This window comes from Grammomys surdaster, unplaced genomic scaffold (assembly GCF_004785775.1).
Source record: "Grammomys surdaster isolate TR1022 unplaced genomic scaffold, NIH_TR_1.0 126118, whole genome shotgun sequence".
Classification (NCBI taxonomy): domain Eukaryota; kingdom Metazoa; phylum Chordata; class Mammalia; order Rodentia; family Muridae; genus Grammomys; species Grammomys surdaster.
Window position 1 is genome coordinate 6,044,984 of NW_021620926.1, and position 13,968 is coordinate 6,058,951.

A 13,968-nucleotide genomic window follows, 5' to 3' on the forward strand; every position below is an offset into this window, starting at 1 on the left:
CTGTCTGCGCTGTGCAGTGCTGTGGCCCCTGGCTGTCTGCGCTGTGCGGTGGGAACCGAGTGGTACAGCCGGATCTTCAGAGTCAGCACTCTGAGTCCTTCGATGTGCTCAGGGTGAGGATCCCATTATCTGTTGACAAGTACCGTGGTGGGGGAGATGTTGCAACATTTATGATGGTGTAAAAATATTGCTATCATCTTAGAATTCAATCCTTCATCATCCTCTATTGCCCACACTTCAAAAAGCCCCTTTGGGTCCCCCGTCCACCTCACTCTTCCCCCTTCTGAAGGGAAAAACCCATCCAGAACTGTGTGGCATCCAGTAGCTGCTGCTTGCCCCAGCGGGCAGCCAGCTGCTCACCAGCCCTGTCTCTGCAGTGTGCCAGGTCATCGGGATGTATGATTACACCGCACAGAACGACGACGAGCTAGCCTTCAGCAAAGGACAGATCATCAACGTCCTCAGCAGAGAGGACCCGGACTGGTGGAAAGGAGAAGCCAGCGGGCAAGTGGGGCTCTTCCCATCCAATTATGTGAAGCTGACCACAGACATGGACCCCAGCCAGCAATGTAAGTGCCCTGGCGGCCCACTTCCTCTCCTCTCTGGTTTCTTCCCGTAAGACATGCAGCATTGCTCTGATTCTGCCAAGCTTGGTTTGCAGAACTTAAAGCAGACCACTGCTGCATTTGTAACAGTCTCTTTGAAGACCTTCTGTGATGCAAAACTATCTCGTGGGGTTTTTGGTTTTGTTTTAAATTTTCATTCTTTCTGTAGCATGCCCCCCCTCCTTCCCTGCCCCTCCCTTCCTCTTTTTTCTTTTCCTGTTTTTTTTTTTAATCATTTTGGCACCATGCTGTGTACATGCCTGACTCATTTTCCTAGCTTGAATTTTGCTCATTGTTTTGTTTTGCTTATGTGTTGTTTTCCTCCTTTTTCTAGGAATCATATGTTGTCCATCCCCCCCTCAGGCTTGAAAGTCCTCAAAGAGACCCACTATCCCATATCACTGCCCAGAGGGATGATGGGAGATGCAGCCTTGATCATGTGACTTGCAGCATGATCACCTACTGCCTTCTGAGTAGAAGAACTCACTGCAAAGCAGTTTACCTCATTTGACCTTAGTTGCATGTGATCGAAATGTCTGAGTCACTGCGTGCAGAGGCAGAAGCAAATTGCAGAACTGACAGGGTGGTGGGTCCTTTTGTGGCTTTCCTAGTCACTCAGACTGACGGCCCCGCCTTCACACGGGCGCTTTCAATCGTTTTAAGATTATTTTTAAATGTGTATTTTAGCCTTTTAATAAAAATCAATCAATTACTTCTTTGCTATTTTGGTTTTGCAAAAAGACCCACTATCAAGGAATGCTGCATGGACGTTAAACACTGTTCGAGCGTCCGTAAACCTGAGACTTGATGTATCTCTGCCGTTTGTCCAGTGGTACCAACCACAGTGTGTAGTTTGGGGCTTTTCCCTGCTGTAGAGCACAGAGGAGCTGGGTGTCCCTGTTTTGAAGATGTGTATGTAGACTGAGCCTGACTAAATGGAAGGTGTTATGCTTGTTTGTGACTGTCACATGTACCTGTCGCGCATGTAACATCTGTACTGAAGAAGTAGCTCTCCCCGTGGCAAACGCTACCACCGTGTACAATGCTCTCATCGACTGCGCTAATTTTGTTTTGCACAGTGACCTTGTAGCCACCTGAGGAAGCACCCGTGTTTCCATTTGGTCTCAGATTTATCTAGTTGTGCTGGTGTTTTGTTCTGAGTTTTTAATTTGGCGTGTCTTCATACCATAAACCAATAAGACGCCACTGCCCAGGTGGTTACGATCATCAGAATCCACTGTCTTAGCCTCCGTTACATGAAGTTTTATTCCAGTTGCTCTTCATGGAATATTTTGAACAAGTAATTTTCTTGACAAGAAAGAATGTATAGAAGTCTCCCTGCAATTAATTTTCAGTGTTTACATTTTTTAACTAGACTGTGGAGTTTCTACAGATTAATATGAATGGCGCTCCTGGCCTGTGTGCGTGTTAACTTGTGCTGTAGCTGAAGCCATGTTTGTCTTTAGATATTAGTTGGAAGCTCTCAATAAAAAAAAAAAAAAAAGATAAAGAAAAGGTGCCCACTGCTGACAGCACAGAAAATGGGTTGTGGGAGCCCGAAGCACCATTTAACTGTCCTAGTAGCAAGTGTAACATGGCATCCCTCCGGGCTCCTCCTGGGGAGAGTCCGTGCTGACAGTGTGTCATGGTGCTGAGGACGGCCAGCCCCTCCTTGTCTACCTGGGCTTCGGTGTTTTCATGGATATGAATGTAAAATATATAAATATATAAACTTGCAGCTTTAACAATTGTAATACAACCTTTTGGATTAGTTATGTGTATAGATAATTAAATTCTTCATATAAAAGTTAGATGGAAATGTCTCTGTGTTCTTGCTCTTGGAATCTCACAGTGGTGAGAGGCACCACACAGACAGATGTCAGCCATTGGCCTGCCTGCGTGTCCAGTGTGAATACACACAGAACCCCTGAGTGGGACCTCCCGTCCGTATGTAAATGCTGGCTCCTCGTTAATACTGGTATCCAAGCGTGGGAGTCTCCCATCCAGCATAGCTGTCAGCACTCTCTTTGGACTCAGAGTTTATGTTGTTGACACATTGACAGGTGTGTGATTTGGCTTAGGGCACAAAACATTGGTCCAAAACTCATGTCATAATAAGGAACTGGTGGATGCCAGAATCTACTTGGATAAAGGCAGACTTGCATATTTCCCTGTTCTGTGGGATCACATCAGCTAGGCACACTCTTGTGGCCTTTACAGAGACAAACCGGCCTATACCCGAATGACATTGTTAGCCATGAAGGACCTGTGACTGATGCTGGCCTTGAGGACCTCACTTGATGGGCCTGCCTGCTCCTCACTGCGATTTTACCAAGTCAGCAGAAAGTTACTGGGAAGGGGGTGATTAACCTACCAAGCGCCGAGTGCCCTGCTGGGTTCTAAGGAGCGGACAGGTGAAGACCACGCCCATATAAACATGGAGTATGTGTTGGATCTATGCAGACGTGTGTGAATGAAAGTTTGAGCATCCAACACTGGGGGGCCCAGGGGTGGGAGGGTGCTGTGGGGCAAAGATAGAACCCCCCCATAGGGGGTGCAAGGGAAGAATACTGAAAGGGTCAGGAAGGAGCCAGGTGAGGTGGACCTAGATGTCAGGACAGTAAAGACCCTGGAGGGAGGGAAGGGTCCCTCCTGTCTCTCATCCAGCCCCTCATGGAATAATCAAGTCTACAGGCCTCATCTCCCTGAGACTACCCCCTAAAGGAGTGCTCCTTCTCCAGGGTTGAGGTTGGCGGTGGGATCCAGTTGTCAAGGTGATGGCACTCCTCACTTTCAACTCTCAGGTCTCCTCTCATGGTTCGTTCCTCCAGTCTTCCTCCTGGGTTTGAGAGCTGGCACAGATCTCCTTCACATCTCTTCAGTTTGTGGGCCTGCAAAGAATCCATCTGACCCTGTACAGTTTAGGCAGAAGTCCACTACCAACATCCTGTGGGTAGAGGCTGGGGGTGTGGGTCACCCTATAAGGCGTAGCACAGTTCACAGACAGACAGTGTTGTCTGTTCCCATGTGACCAGTGCTGAGCTGAGAAATCCTGGTCTCACCCTACTGCCCAGCGATAGCTAAAGTTCACACAGTCGTCCTGGCCCAAGTGGTCACCTCACACATAGCTGCTGAGGTTGCCCTGCTGATAGTTACAGCTGAAGAGATATACTCATTCTGTAAGCTCATCTCCTGTGTCTATGGCATAGTCTCCCACGACTGCTAGTTTTTCAACCTGTCTTGGTTATCCTCTATGTTCTCTACTTTCCAAATTGGATTAAACAGTAAAGCATCCCTCAGACTTTGAAAATACTACAGTTGGGGTTGATTTTTGTGGGTGTGTTTAGGGTTTTTTTTAATTATTATTTTTACATTTCCTCTGGTGTGTGTGTGTGTGTGTGTGTGTAAAATTCCCTCTGTTGAATGTACCACCATGTCATGCCTAAAATATGGCTACCCCTAACCTGTCACATGCTAGGTTTGAACACTCCAAACTGCCCATTGTATGAACAGATCAGACAACTGTTGAATACACCTGACTCCAGGTTCTTGACACAGTACGTCACCCTTCGCAGAAACCAAGATGTCACCCTACTTCCCTCTTCCTTTAAGGGCAAGTTTCCCAGGAGTAGCGGTGCCCTGGTGTCTGGCCTGTGTGTGCTGAGACTGAGGCCCATGACTTAGGTTGGGGCAGTCTCTACTTCTGGCCTAGTCTGGGAAGCTTCCCACTCACATAACAACCCTGCTTCCTGGACCTGGAAAATCATTTTTTACAGTGTTTTTTTTTCCTTTTGGCAAAATTATAAATTAATCTGTTTATTCTTTTTAGACCCCAAAGTATTCCAAGAGAATTGTTCTAAAAGCTACATTGAAAGTCACTGACATACACAGAGAAAAAGAGAGACAGAGACAGAGAGACAGAGAGAGACAGACAGACAGACAGACAGAGAGTAAATGCAAAGGAAAATAAAAAGTATCTGATGATTTGGGGTCTGGTAAGATATAGGATAGAGGGCCTGGAGAGATGGCTCGGCAGTTAAGAGCACTGGCTACTCTTCCAAACGACCCAGGTTTGATTTCCAGCGCCCACATGACAGCTCAAAGCTGTCTGCAGCTCACAGTCCCAGGGAATCCAACACCTTCTGCTTTCCAGGCACCAGGCTCACATGTAATGGCCCACGGACAGACATACATGCAGGCAAAACACTCAAACACATAAAATATTTTTTAAGAAGAATAATAAAAACTATATAGACTAGTGATAAATTCCAAGGTTCTAATACCATTATGTGAGGATTTCTCATTACCCTCTGTTTCCTTGAACCTGTTTTAGATGAAAACCTCATGGGAAAGCTGGATGGGTGGCTTGTTTCAGCAGTCTGTTGCTTCTTGAAGGTTCTATTCATATTGAAAGCTGCCAGGCATTTAAAAAAAAAAAAAGTCTGAATTCACTAAAACAAAGGCTGTGTTTTTTAGACACAGCCATTGGTTTTAAGACCCACATGTGTTGTGTCTACACAGCACACTACCTCCTAGATGCTGCCTGCTGCTCTGTGGTGTCAGTGGTGTGTATCTACCAGACATAGGCAGTGACAAAGTGACCAGAATGTATTTATCTGTGGCTTGTGTTTATCACAGGGCAGAACGGGAGGTCAGGGTGCAGCTGGAAGCAGAGAGCTTGTAGAAGATTGCCACACAGGCTGACTGTTGCAGTTTTCATATCTGCTTAGCCCATCATGCTACAGGGCACAAAAAAAGATGTGTCCCCTTCTTCACCTAAGCCACGTTTGTTAAGGCTAGACAGTCCTTTCTCCCCAGTTCTCCAGCCTTGCCCAGGAGAGAACATGGCTTTGTGACCTATCAGTGTGCACCCTAGCTGTGTGCTCCTGGCCTCTGCTCCCCTCTCTCCTTCCCTCCCCCTCCCCCATGCTGCCCTCTTCATCTCTGTCATTCTTGCACACTAAGCCAGGCCACATGCTAAGGAAGCAGAGGACAAGGTGTGGGAATGAGGGACAGAGATGTCCCCTGAAGAATGTTTTGACAGTGCTGAGTTCTTAGAACCTGGACACACTTGGCAGCAAGGACACTGAGGAGCTAGGGTGTGCTCGAGGCTGCTGTCCTGTGCTGTGCCAACCCTTTCTCTAGTAGTTCCATTTGAAAAGAGCATTCCTGACTGTCCCAGAGCCTCCTCGCCAAGCTGTACCTGCACAGAATTATTGCTGGCTGTCACTTTGGCTAGAAGAGTGGGCGCCTTTTCCTTCCTATGATTCTTTTGTCACCAGGATTTGGGGCTCCACCCTAGCCCACCTCAACCTTAGCCAGGTTTCCCAAAGACAGACATGTCCCAGATACCCTCACTCTGGGCCAACTATGGCTTCTAAATTTTCATTCCTCGCTTCAGCCAGAAGACCATGATGTCAAATACAGGAACACTACTTAGATAGGATTTCATAGTGTGCTCTGGGGAACTCAGCACAGTTGTCCCCTTGGTCCTTGGTAGCATTAAAGGTATTCTAGGATGGCTGTATACACCATGGGCTCAAATCCTAGCTCAGCTACTTTACCCACTTTGTGGTCTTGGGCCCATTATTTAAGCTCTCTGTATTTCACCAGCAGAGAGAGACAAATACCACAAACAACCAGTACGTAAGGGATGAGCTGTTTTGCGGCCACAGATGATTTATGCCTGGTCTGTAAGCATCGGAAGCCCATCCTGGGGCTTCCAGCTCACTGTCTTGCAGTGCATTTTAAGATTCATCAGCAAGTGCTTTACCAGAGGAGAGATTTCAGAGAGAATGAGTGCTCCCTGAAACATTTGCATGCACCCATGCAACATTGCCCCACTAACTTGCAAGCAAAGAGCTCCTCCTCTCTGGCAGCAGGGGGCTCACCTGCATGGAAGCCCTTTGGAGCATCTGTCACACAGGTTTGAACAATGCTGACACTCTGTCTCAACCCAGCATCTCCCCAGCACACCACACCACTGAGGCAAGCTACCGCCTTCACAGGGGCACCCAACCAGAGAAATGGAATGTGTGAGGCTTTTAAATACCACAAGCACAGACAGATTGTTGGCAAGCCCTTGCAGGCAATAAACCTGTCACAGATGTGTTAAGTCACTGGTCCTGAGTTTCTCATCACAGCCTCCTGTGGCCTCCAATCCTGCCAGGCAAGAACGGAATGTTTGCTCCCTGCCCTTGCTAGGCATCCCAGCTTGGCCAGAGACAGCTCCCCAGAGCAGCTGCGTCAGACCACTTATGGCTCCCAGAAGCACATTACCCCAGCACCCCACTGCGTGCACCCAGACATCCCTCACAGAAAAGGCCTTGGCTGTCTCTGATCTGTTTGTTGAACCAAAATGGGGCACTGGCCCCAGCGGAGTAGGCAAAGCCAAGCAGGGATCTTGGCTGTCTGGGACTTTGCCTTGGAATCCCATAGCCCCACAGGAAGCCCTACACAGCTGTGCTCTCCCCTCAGTAACCAGCCCCACTGTCTAATGGGATCCTTCATCCTAGCCTTTCCTCAAGAGACAAGAAAATCTGCCTGCCAGTATCTCTCCCTTCTCCCTCATGCTGCAGCAAAGGCTTCCGAGGTCTACCCTGCCCCAGTTTCCCCTCTCCTTTTGCACAGACACACACACACACAAACACACACACACAGAGGATATGGTGGCTATGATCATTGGAACACAGGCTGGTGTGATACCTGCTTTTGAACCAGTAGGAGTGGGAAGAGACACCAGCAGATCACTAAAGTCCAGCTTGTAGTACATAAACAAAACTGGGTGGACCGACAGCCAGTGTGGTTTGCAGGGGATGCCCTGAGAATCCGCTCCAAAGTAGCTGTGGCTTCTAAATCTCTTGGTGCTGAATACAGGAACACTACTTTGATACAATTTAAGCTAATAGTGTGCTCCTCCAACCTGGAACAGCGAGAGTCAGAGCCACACCTACTCCATGTGGCAGCGTCTTGGCCCTGCATCGGGGGAAGTGACAGGTGGGATGGACAGAGAGCCATCCCAGATTCAGACCTTGGTCACCATCTCCTCCCGGGGCTCCCAGGTGCCACCTCCCGATTAGAAGGTGTCTATGGACTTGTGTCTATAGGGCCTTCAATCTTCTGGCTTTACCCTGCCTGTCTGGCCTTCCCCAGCCCCAAATCTTCCTTTTCCCCCGTATCCTCCTTCACACACCCTTCCTGGAATTTTTGCCCTAAGTTTAATCCATTGGTGCACTCCAGTAACACATGCCCCGCCCCGCCCGGCCCCTCCTGCTCTCTGCCGTCCTCCCTACCATGTTACCTGGCCAAGAAGTCCTTTCATACAAAATAGCAAGGAGACCTGGAGGCCAATACGTACACACATGGACACTGGGTAAGTCAGACATTTTGTCGCCGTGACAGGGCCCTAAGGAGAACCTCACAAGGAAGAAAGTCTTATTTTGCCCACAGATAAATCTGTACATTCTCACATAGGGTGTGCTCAGCTTGCTCCATGGCTCTGGGCCTTTGGTGATGTAGAACACCATGGCAGCAGGGACATGTGGAAAGGCCAGCTCACTTACCTCATCAAGGCTTAGAAACAGTGATAGGAAGAGGTCAGGGAGCAGACACCTGTCAAAGGCATACTTCATCCAAGTCTACGTCTCCAGAGCCTCCTAGTAATGCTGGCAGATTATGTCTCCATTATGAGTGGAGAGATGGCTGGTTCCCTCCTCACCACCCACCTATCCAGGCTTGGGCTCATCAGTTGGAGAGTGAGCACACATGAGCCTTCAGTGTGTGTGTGGAGGGGGGCTCATCTGCAAACTGGAAGATATACTCAGCCGTCATTCGACTGAGCTCCTGGCAGGCAGGGCTAGCTTAGCATTCCCGGCAAGCATACCCCCAACTCCATAGAGAATCTGGCGTGTGGTATATGCCTGTCATCCCAGCACTGGGGGAGCCTGAGACAGGAGGATCATGATTTTGGAATCAGTCTGTGCTTCATAATGACATACTGTCAAAAGTTAATAAATTGGTCTGGGAATGTAGGTTAGTTGGGAGCATGTTTACCTGGCATGCGGGTAGTCCTGGCTTCAGTCCTCACAGTGTGGTGATTGGTGATCTGTCTACACCTGTAATCTCAGCATTCGGGATATGGAGGCAGAGGATGAGAAGTCCAAGTTTATAGATAGTTCTAGGCCAGCCTGAGATACACAAGGCTTTATTTAAGGAGAGAGAGAGAGAGAGAGAGAGAGAGAGAGAGAGAGAGAGAGAGAGAGAGAATATAAATTAACTAATAAAAATAGTATCTGCTGCAGAGGAGCTAGGGTTGTGACTCAGTGGTAAAGCTTGGGCTTAACATGGGTGAGACTCTGGCTTCCCTCCCTAGAACCACAACAGCAGGTGAATCATCCTAGGACAAGCACCACAGTCCAATGAACACATCTGCATATTTCCCATGGACCCTCCCTCCTGGGGCTGCAGAGGGAGTGTTAGGTGTTAGTGGCATCCTTTGCCTTAGCTCTCTTCCCTTGTCTTCCTAGTCAGGCCATGACTTCTTCACTGTGCACGGCAGAGAACCCAGCACGGAGCCTGTGCTGGGGACAGTGGCAGAGTTGGAAAAAGTTATTTTTTTGTAGAAAGGCCCTAAACCAGGAAGTGTTCTCCAGTCTTGTGATTACCTAACTAGTATTCCCACTACTTGGTCCTGTGCGTATTTGGTATTTAGTCTCCCCCACGAGTGTGGCAGCCTCACAGAAGCATCCCTGAGTGGATCCTGCAGCTGCTGTCACAGACAGGAGATGTCATGGGTTGGAGGCATCTTTTGTGTTCTGCTGGAGTCAGTGTGTCAGGGACCAAGGTGTTGGCAGACCCTTCTAAAGCCATTGCCTCAGGGTTGAGAAGTACACCTCCCTACCACACAGCCTTCAGAGCCTCTTGTGGACTAGTCAGCCAAGGGCCCCTTATTCAGATTTTATTTCTATTTATGTGTCTGTGTGTATGCCATGTATATATGGATGGTACCTGTGGAGACCAGAAGAAAGTGTTGGATCCCCTGGAGCTAGAGTTCCAGGTGGAATGCAGGGGACCAAACTTAACTGCTGAGCCACCGCTCCAGCCCCAGGGGTTTTTGTTTTTTCTTGTCTGTCTCTCTGGTTGGTTGGTTGGTTGGTTGGTTGGTTGGTTGGTTGGTTGGTTTGAGAAGACTCATTGCCTTGACCCAGACTTACTGCACCCTGCTCCTGGAAGCCTGAACTCCAAGACCAAGATTGTCCTCAAATAGACCTTACAGGAAGTGATAGAAGAAAAGATGGTAGGCCCCCTGGGAACACAAGTGGTTTCTTTTATGGACCTGTTCCCAGCGAGCATTTCTGATAGGGAAAATCAACATAGCTTTCTGAACTCTGCTACCCCAGCTATCAAATGGGGGCATGGTCAGTTGGGATAGTGTGGTCTCACATGACCCTCCAGAGGCCCCAAGAACAGAATAAAATATCAGGGCTTCTGTGGGCTCTGAGATGCAGGCAGCCTTTCAGGCACAGAGTTCTGTCATAGCTGTCATAACTGTCAAGACATTTTGGATGATTGTCCAAGTGGCCAGCCCTATGCTGGCTTCAGCTGAGCAGCCGTGGAGACCCTCGTGTCCCATATACTGGGACAGCTGTAGTTTCTGGTTCTTGTTGCTCTCCATCCTGGGCATCTGAGCATCTTTTCTCTCTGGAGCTTCCCTTTTGATGTGACCTGAACTGGGTCCTCTAGTATTTATAGGTCAAAGCTCTAGCCCTGAAGACCACAGGATGTGACTGAATTTGGAGGTAGTGTCTTCAAAGATGTATTTAAATAGTACCCTGGGGCCTTCAGAGTGCATCCTCCTCTAAAGAGTATGAAGCAGTATGACAGGTGTCCTTTTAAGAAGAACCCTCACATGAATGGACACCATGGGTTTATGTGTGCCTCAAAAGAGAGGCAAGGTTTTGTGGGACACATGAAGAAGACAAACCCTGCCAATACCTTGACTTAATCTTGGATAGCAGCCCCCCATTCTGAGCTGTGAGGAAGTAAACTTGTGTTTTTAAAGCCCCCCAGTCTGTGGTTGATCCTGACCACCAGGACACACAAAACATCAGCCGTCCAACAAGGCAAAGACAACAGCTAAGAATGTGGGCGTAGGTCCTGCTTGCTTTGTTGTTTCTTAACCAGGGCTTCATCCAGTTGTGTATCCTCTCCGTGTCTCTGACTCCTCACCTCCTCACTGTGGGTAATGGTAGCTCTTCCACAGGATTGTTGGTGAGGACGATGGAGTTGTTACATACAAGGATCTGGAGCATCAAGTTCAGCATTGTTGTTGGCCACCACCCAGTGCCTTCTCTTTCCCACACTCACTCCTCTAATTGGTTCCAAGCACCCAACTCTGATTCTTCCATGCTCTTTGTCCAAGATGTGTAAGTGCATAAGATTGTAGCAAAATACCCAAGGGTCCCTAAATTATAATAATTTTTATTTGCTGGTAGTTCTGGAGGCTGAGAAGTCCAGGAGTTGCATATGGTGTAGCCTCCCCCAAGCATCTCCCCATTCCAGACAGGTGGAGGAATTAAAGGATACACACGAGAGAACAGGGTGTCTACCACATGTTCATAGCTGTACCCCATCCCTTAGGTAAAAGCACTCTTCCATTCATGAGTATGATCACCTGTAGTCACCCCTGAAGTCCCACATCTCTGCAGGACAGCATGCAAACATTGGGGAACATGTCAGCTACATCCAAGTTAGTCTCCAATTCCTCCTCTGAAAAATCTTCCCACACTTCTCTGGTCAAAGCTACTGCCCCCTTCCTCCAATCCCCATAGAAACATGTCACCCCATGCTGCTGTAACACTTTTGTCTTCCTTGCATACCTGAAGGGTTTATTTGCAGCCTTAAATTTTGAGGGGATAGGATAAGTCAAAAGTGGATGCTCAGAAAGCTGGGGAAGCATGTGTGGAGACACAGATACAGCCAAGAATGAAGGAAAATTTCAGACTATAAAGGGCGGTGGTACCTGTGCCAGGAGTCCACCATCGGAAATCCAGAATGACATGCTGTTCACTGCATTCGTTGTCACAGCAGAGCAGTATACTGTCTCTGGAGGAATTCCAATTCCACACTTCTCCATGGCAAGCCAGGTAGACCAGATGGACCTTCTTGGAAGATGATATTAATTAAAGACTATGGCTGCTTTTAAGCTTCTTGGGTTTTAAGCAACTGAGTGAGGAAGTTGGATGCATACTCCCAGACAGACCCAGCTACATGACTCACAATGAGTCCCTTAAGCTAGGCCAGAGAGGGATACCCAGGCTAAGCCACACAGAGATCTTTGATGCCATTGGTGACATCTCCAACCTCCCACCACAGGCCTCTCACTAGCTCCTGCTCTCTAATCAAAATCAAATGCTGAGGATTTGCAACTCTCCTGTCCTGGGAACTGATGACACCTCACAGCTGTGCTCTTCCAGAGGCCTCTGTGAGTCAACAAGGGTAGAGAAGCCAGTCTATAGGATGCCAGGGTCTCCAAAAGACAAGGTCCCAGATGTCTCATCCATTGCTACCTTCAGTTCCAAGCACAGAGGATGCCTTCCAGCAGGAGCCTATACCTTCCTGTCTGGGAGACAGGGAGGATTCACAACACAGCTGTGGTATAGAGATAAAATGGCATGAGCTGCATCATCTGCTTTTCTTATAGGACAGACTACCACTCATGGCACTCTGCCTGGGACATTGAGTGGTTCTTAATAGAATCAATATCCTAGGAGGATCAAATCCAGCCTGACTGGGACAGGAAAGGTGTAGCTCACGTGGCAAGAGAGACTAAGGTCTTGAGTCCCTGTTTTCCACATGCAGGTCCACTCTAACAACCCCTGCTATTCAAACCGGACCTCCAGGCAACCAGTCAACATCTGCTCAGTCGCTTAGCAAAGGGAGCTGGGCCGAATGTCCCAAGAAACATTGTGCTGTCTTTCCCTTGAGATGAAACCCATCATCTAGGCTTTCACAAGGCTCTCCTGACCCTCCTCATTGTGCCTGTTTGTTCTGCCATTGCTACCCCCATACCATGGCCTTTTCTATGCCCCGTGTCTCCCACAAGTGTCTGTGTTCACCTAGCTGCTTCTACAGCCCTCTTGGCTGGCCCATTCTTTGTGTGTGTGAGTGTGCAGATGTGATTGTGAGTGCATGAGTGTGTGACAATCAGAAGACAACCTCAAGTATCATTCCTCTGGAGCTATCCACTGTAGTTCTTGAGACTGTGTTTCTCAGAGACACCTGGAGCTTGCCAAATGCTAAGCCAGGCTGGCTGACCCGCAAGCCACATACATCTGCCCATTTGCGCCCCACCCCCCAAGTGCTGGGATTTCAGGCATGACACATACTAGTGTTTTAATGTATGTTCTAAGGAGCAAACTCAGCTCCAAGCAAAGGGAAGGGACCCCTTCACCAACGGAACCATCCCCAGCCCCGCCCCCACTCTTCAATGCCACATGTTCACATACTTTTAATTTATTCTTCCTGAGAACTCTCCCCTAAACTTCTGAGTTCCCCTTAAGAAAAGAGCAATATCTGCTTACTTCAGTGTCCCTTTGACTTCCTAGAAACGTAATAAATATTTATTGGCCAACTTATTATATTTTTTGGCTCCTTCCTAACAGGAACCAGGCTTGTTTGTTTACTTTGTTCAATGTTTAGCTGCTGTGGGAGCTAATTTGGGTTTCAAGACTAAGAGAGAAGGTTCTTCCTTCCTTCCTTCCTTCCTTTTTCTTTCTTTCTTTCTTTCTTTCTTTCTTTCTTTCTTTCTTTCTTTCTTTCTCTCTTTCTTCTTGTGCTAACTACTTCTGCATTCTTTGAAATTCTACAATATACGTAGGTTCATGTACTGTTTGTAAGAGAGGAGATTTCAGTTCTGTTGGTCATGTGCATGATGGTTTAGGGGTATACTGTGTTTATAAAAAGATAAAGCGATATAGAATATGTTCTATGGATGTGTAGTCAGATATGGGGGAAGGGGATGTCTCAGCGGGCCCATGCCGAGGCATCCCTTCCCCTGAGGGACCAGCCACAGATGGTATAGTATAGAACAGAGTTTACTTAGGGCATGGGGAGGGGAGTTAAGAGGGTAGTAGAGACAGAGCGGGGGAGGGAGGGAGGAAGAGAAGAGAAGAGAAGAGAAGAGAAGAGAAGAGAAGAGAAGAGAAGAGAAGAGAAGAGAAGAGAAGAGAAGAGAAGAGAAGTAGAGGCCCGCCATGAGCACGTGGAGAAAAGAGGAAAGGAAGGGGGAAGGGGCGAGCAAGAGAGAAGCAAGAGAGGAGAGAGAGAGAGAGAGAGAGAGAGAGAGAGAGAGAGAGAGAGAGAG

The 13,968-nt window shown here is 48.1% G+C and overlaps 1 protein-coding gene across 2 annotated transcripts in view; it reads left to right on the forward strand.

Moving 5' to 3' along the window:
• The window catches only part of Itsn1 (intersectin 1), a 183,781-nt gene that overhangs the window by 139,327 nt on the left and 30,486 nt on the right, over nt 1-13,968 (forward strand). The window contains exons 28-29 of one of the 2 annotated variants that reach the window (XM_028756410.1): nt 378-569; nt 940-2,416. In XM_028756410.1, coding sequence (XP_028612243.1) covers nt 378-569; nt 940-941 — 194 coding nt within the window. In that variant the 3' untranslated portion in view covers nt 942-2,416. Of the gene's footprint in view, nt 1-377; nt 570-939; nt 2,417-13,968 lie in introns of those variants that run through there. The other variant, XM_028756412.1, reaches the window with a different exon arrangement.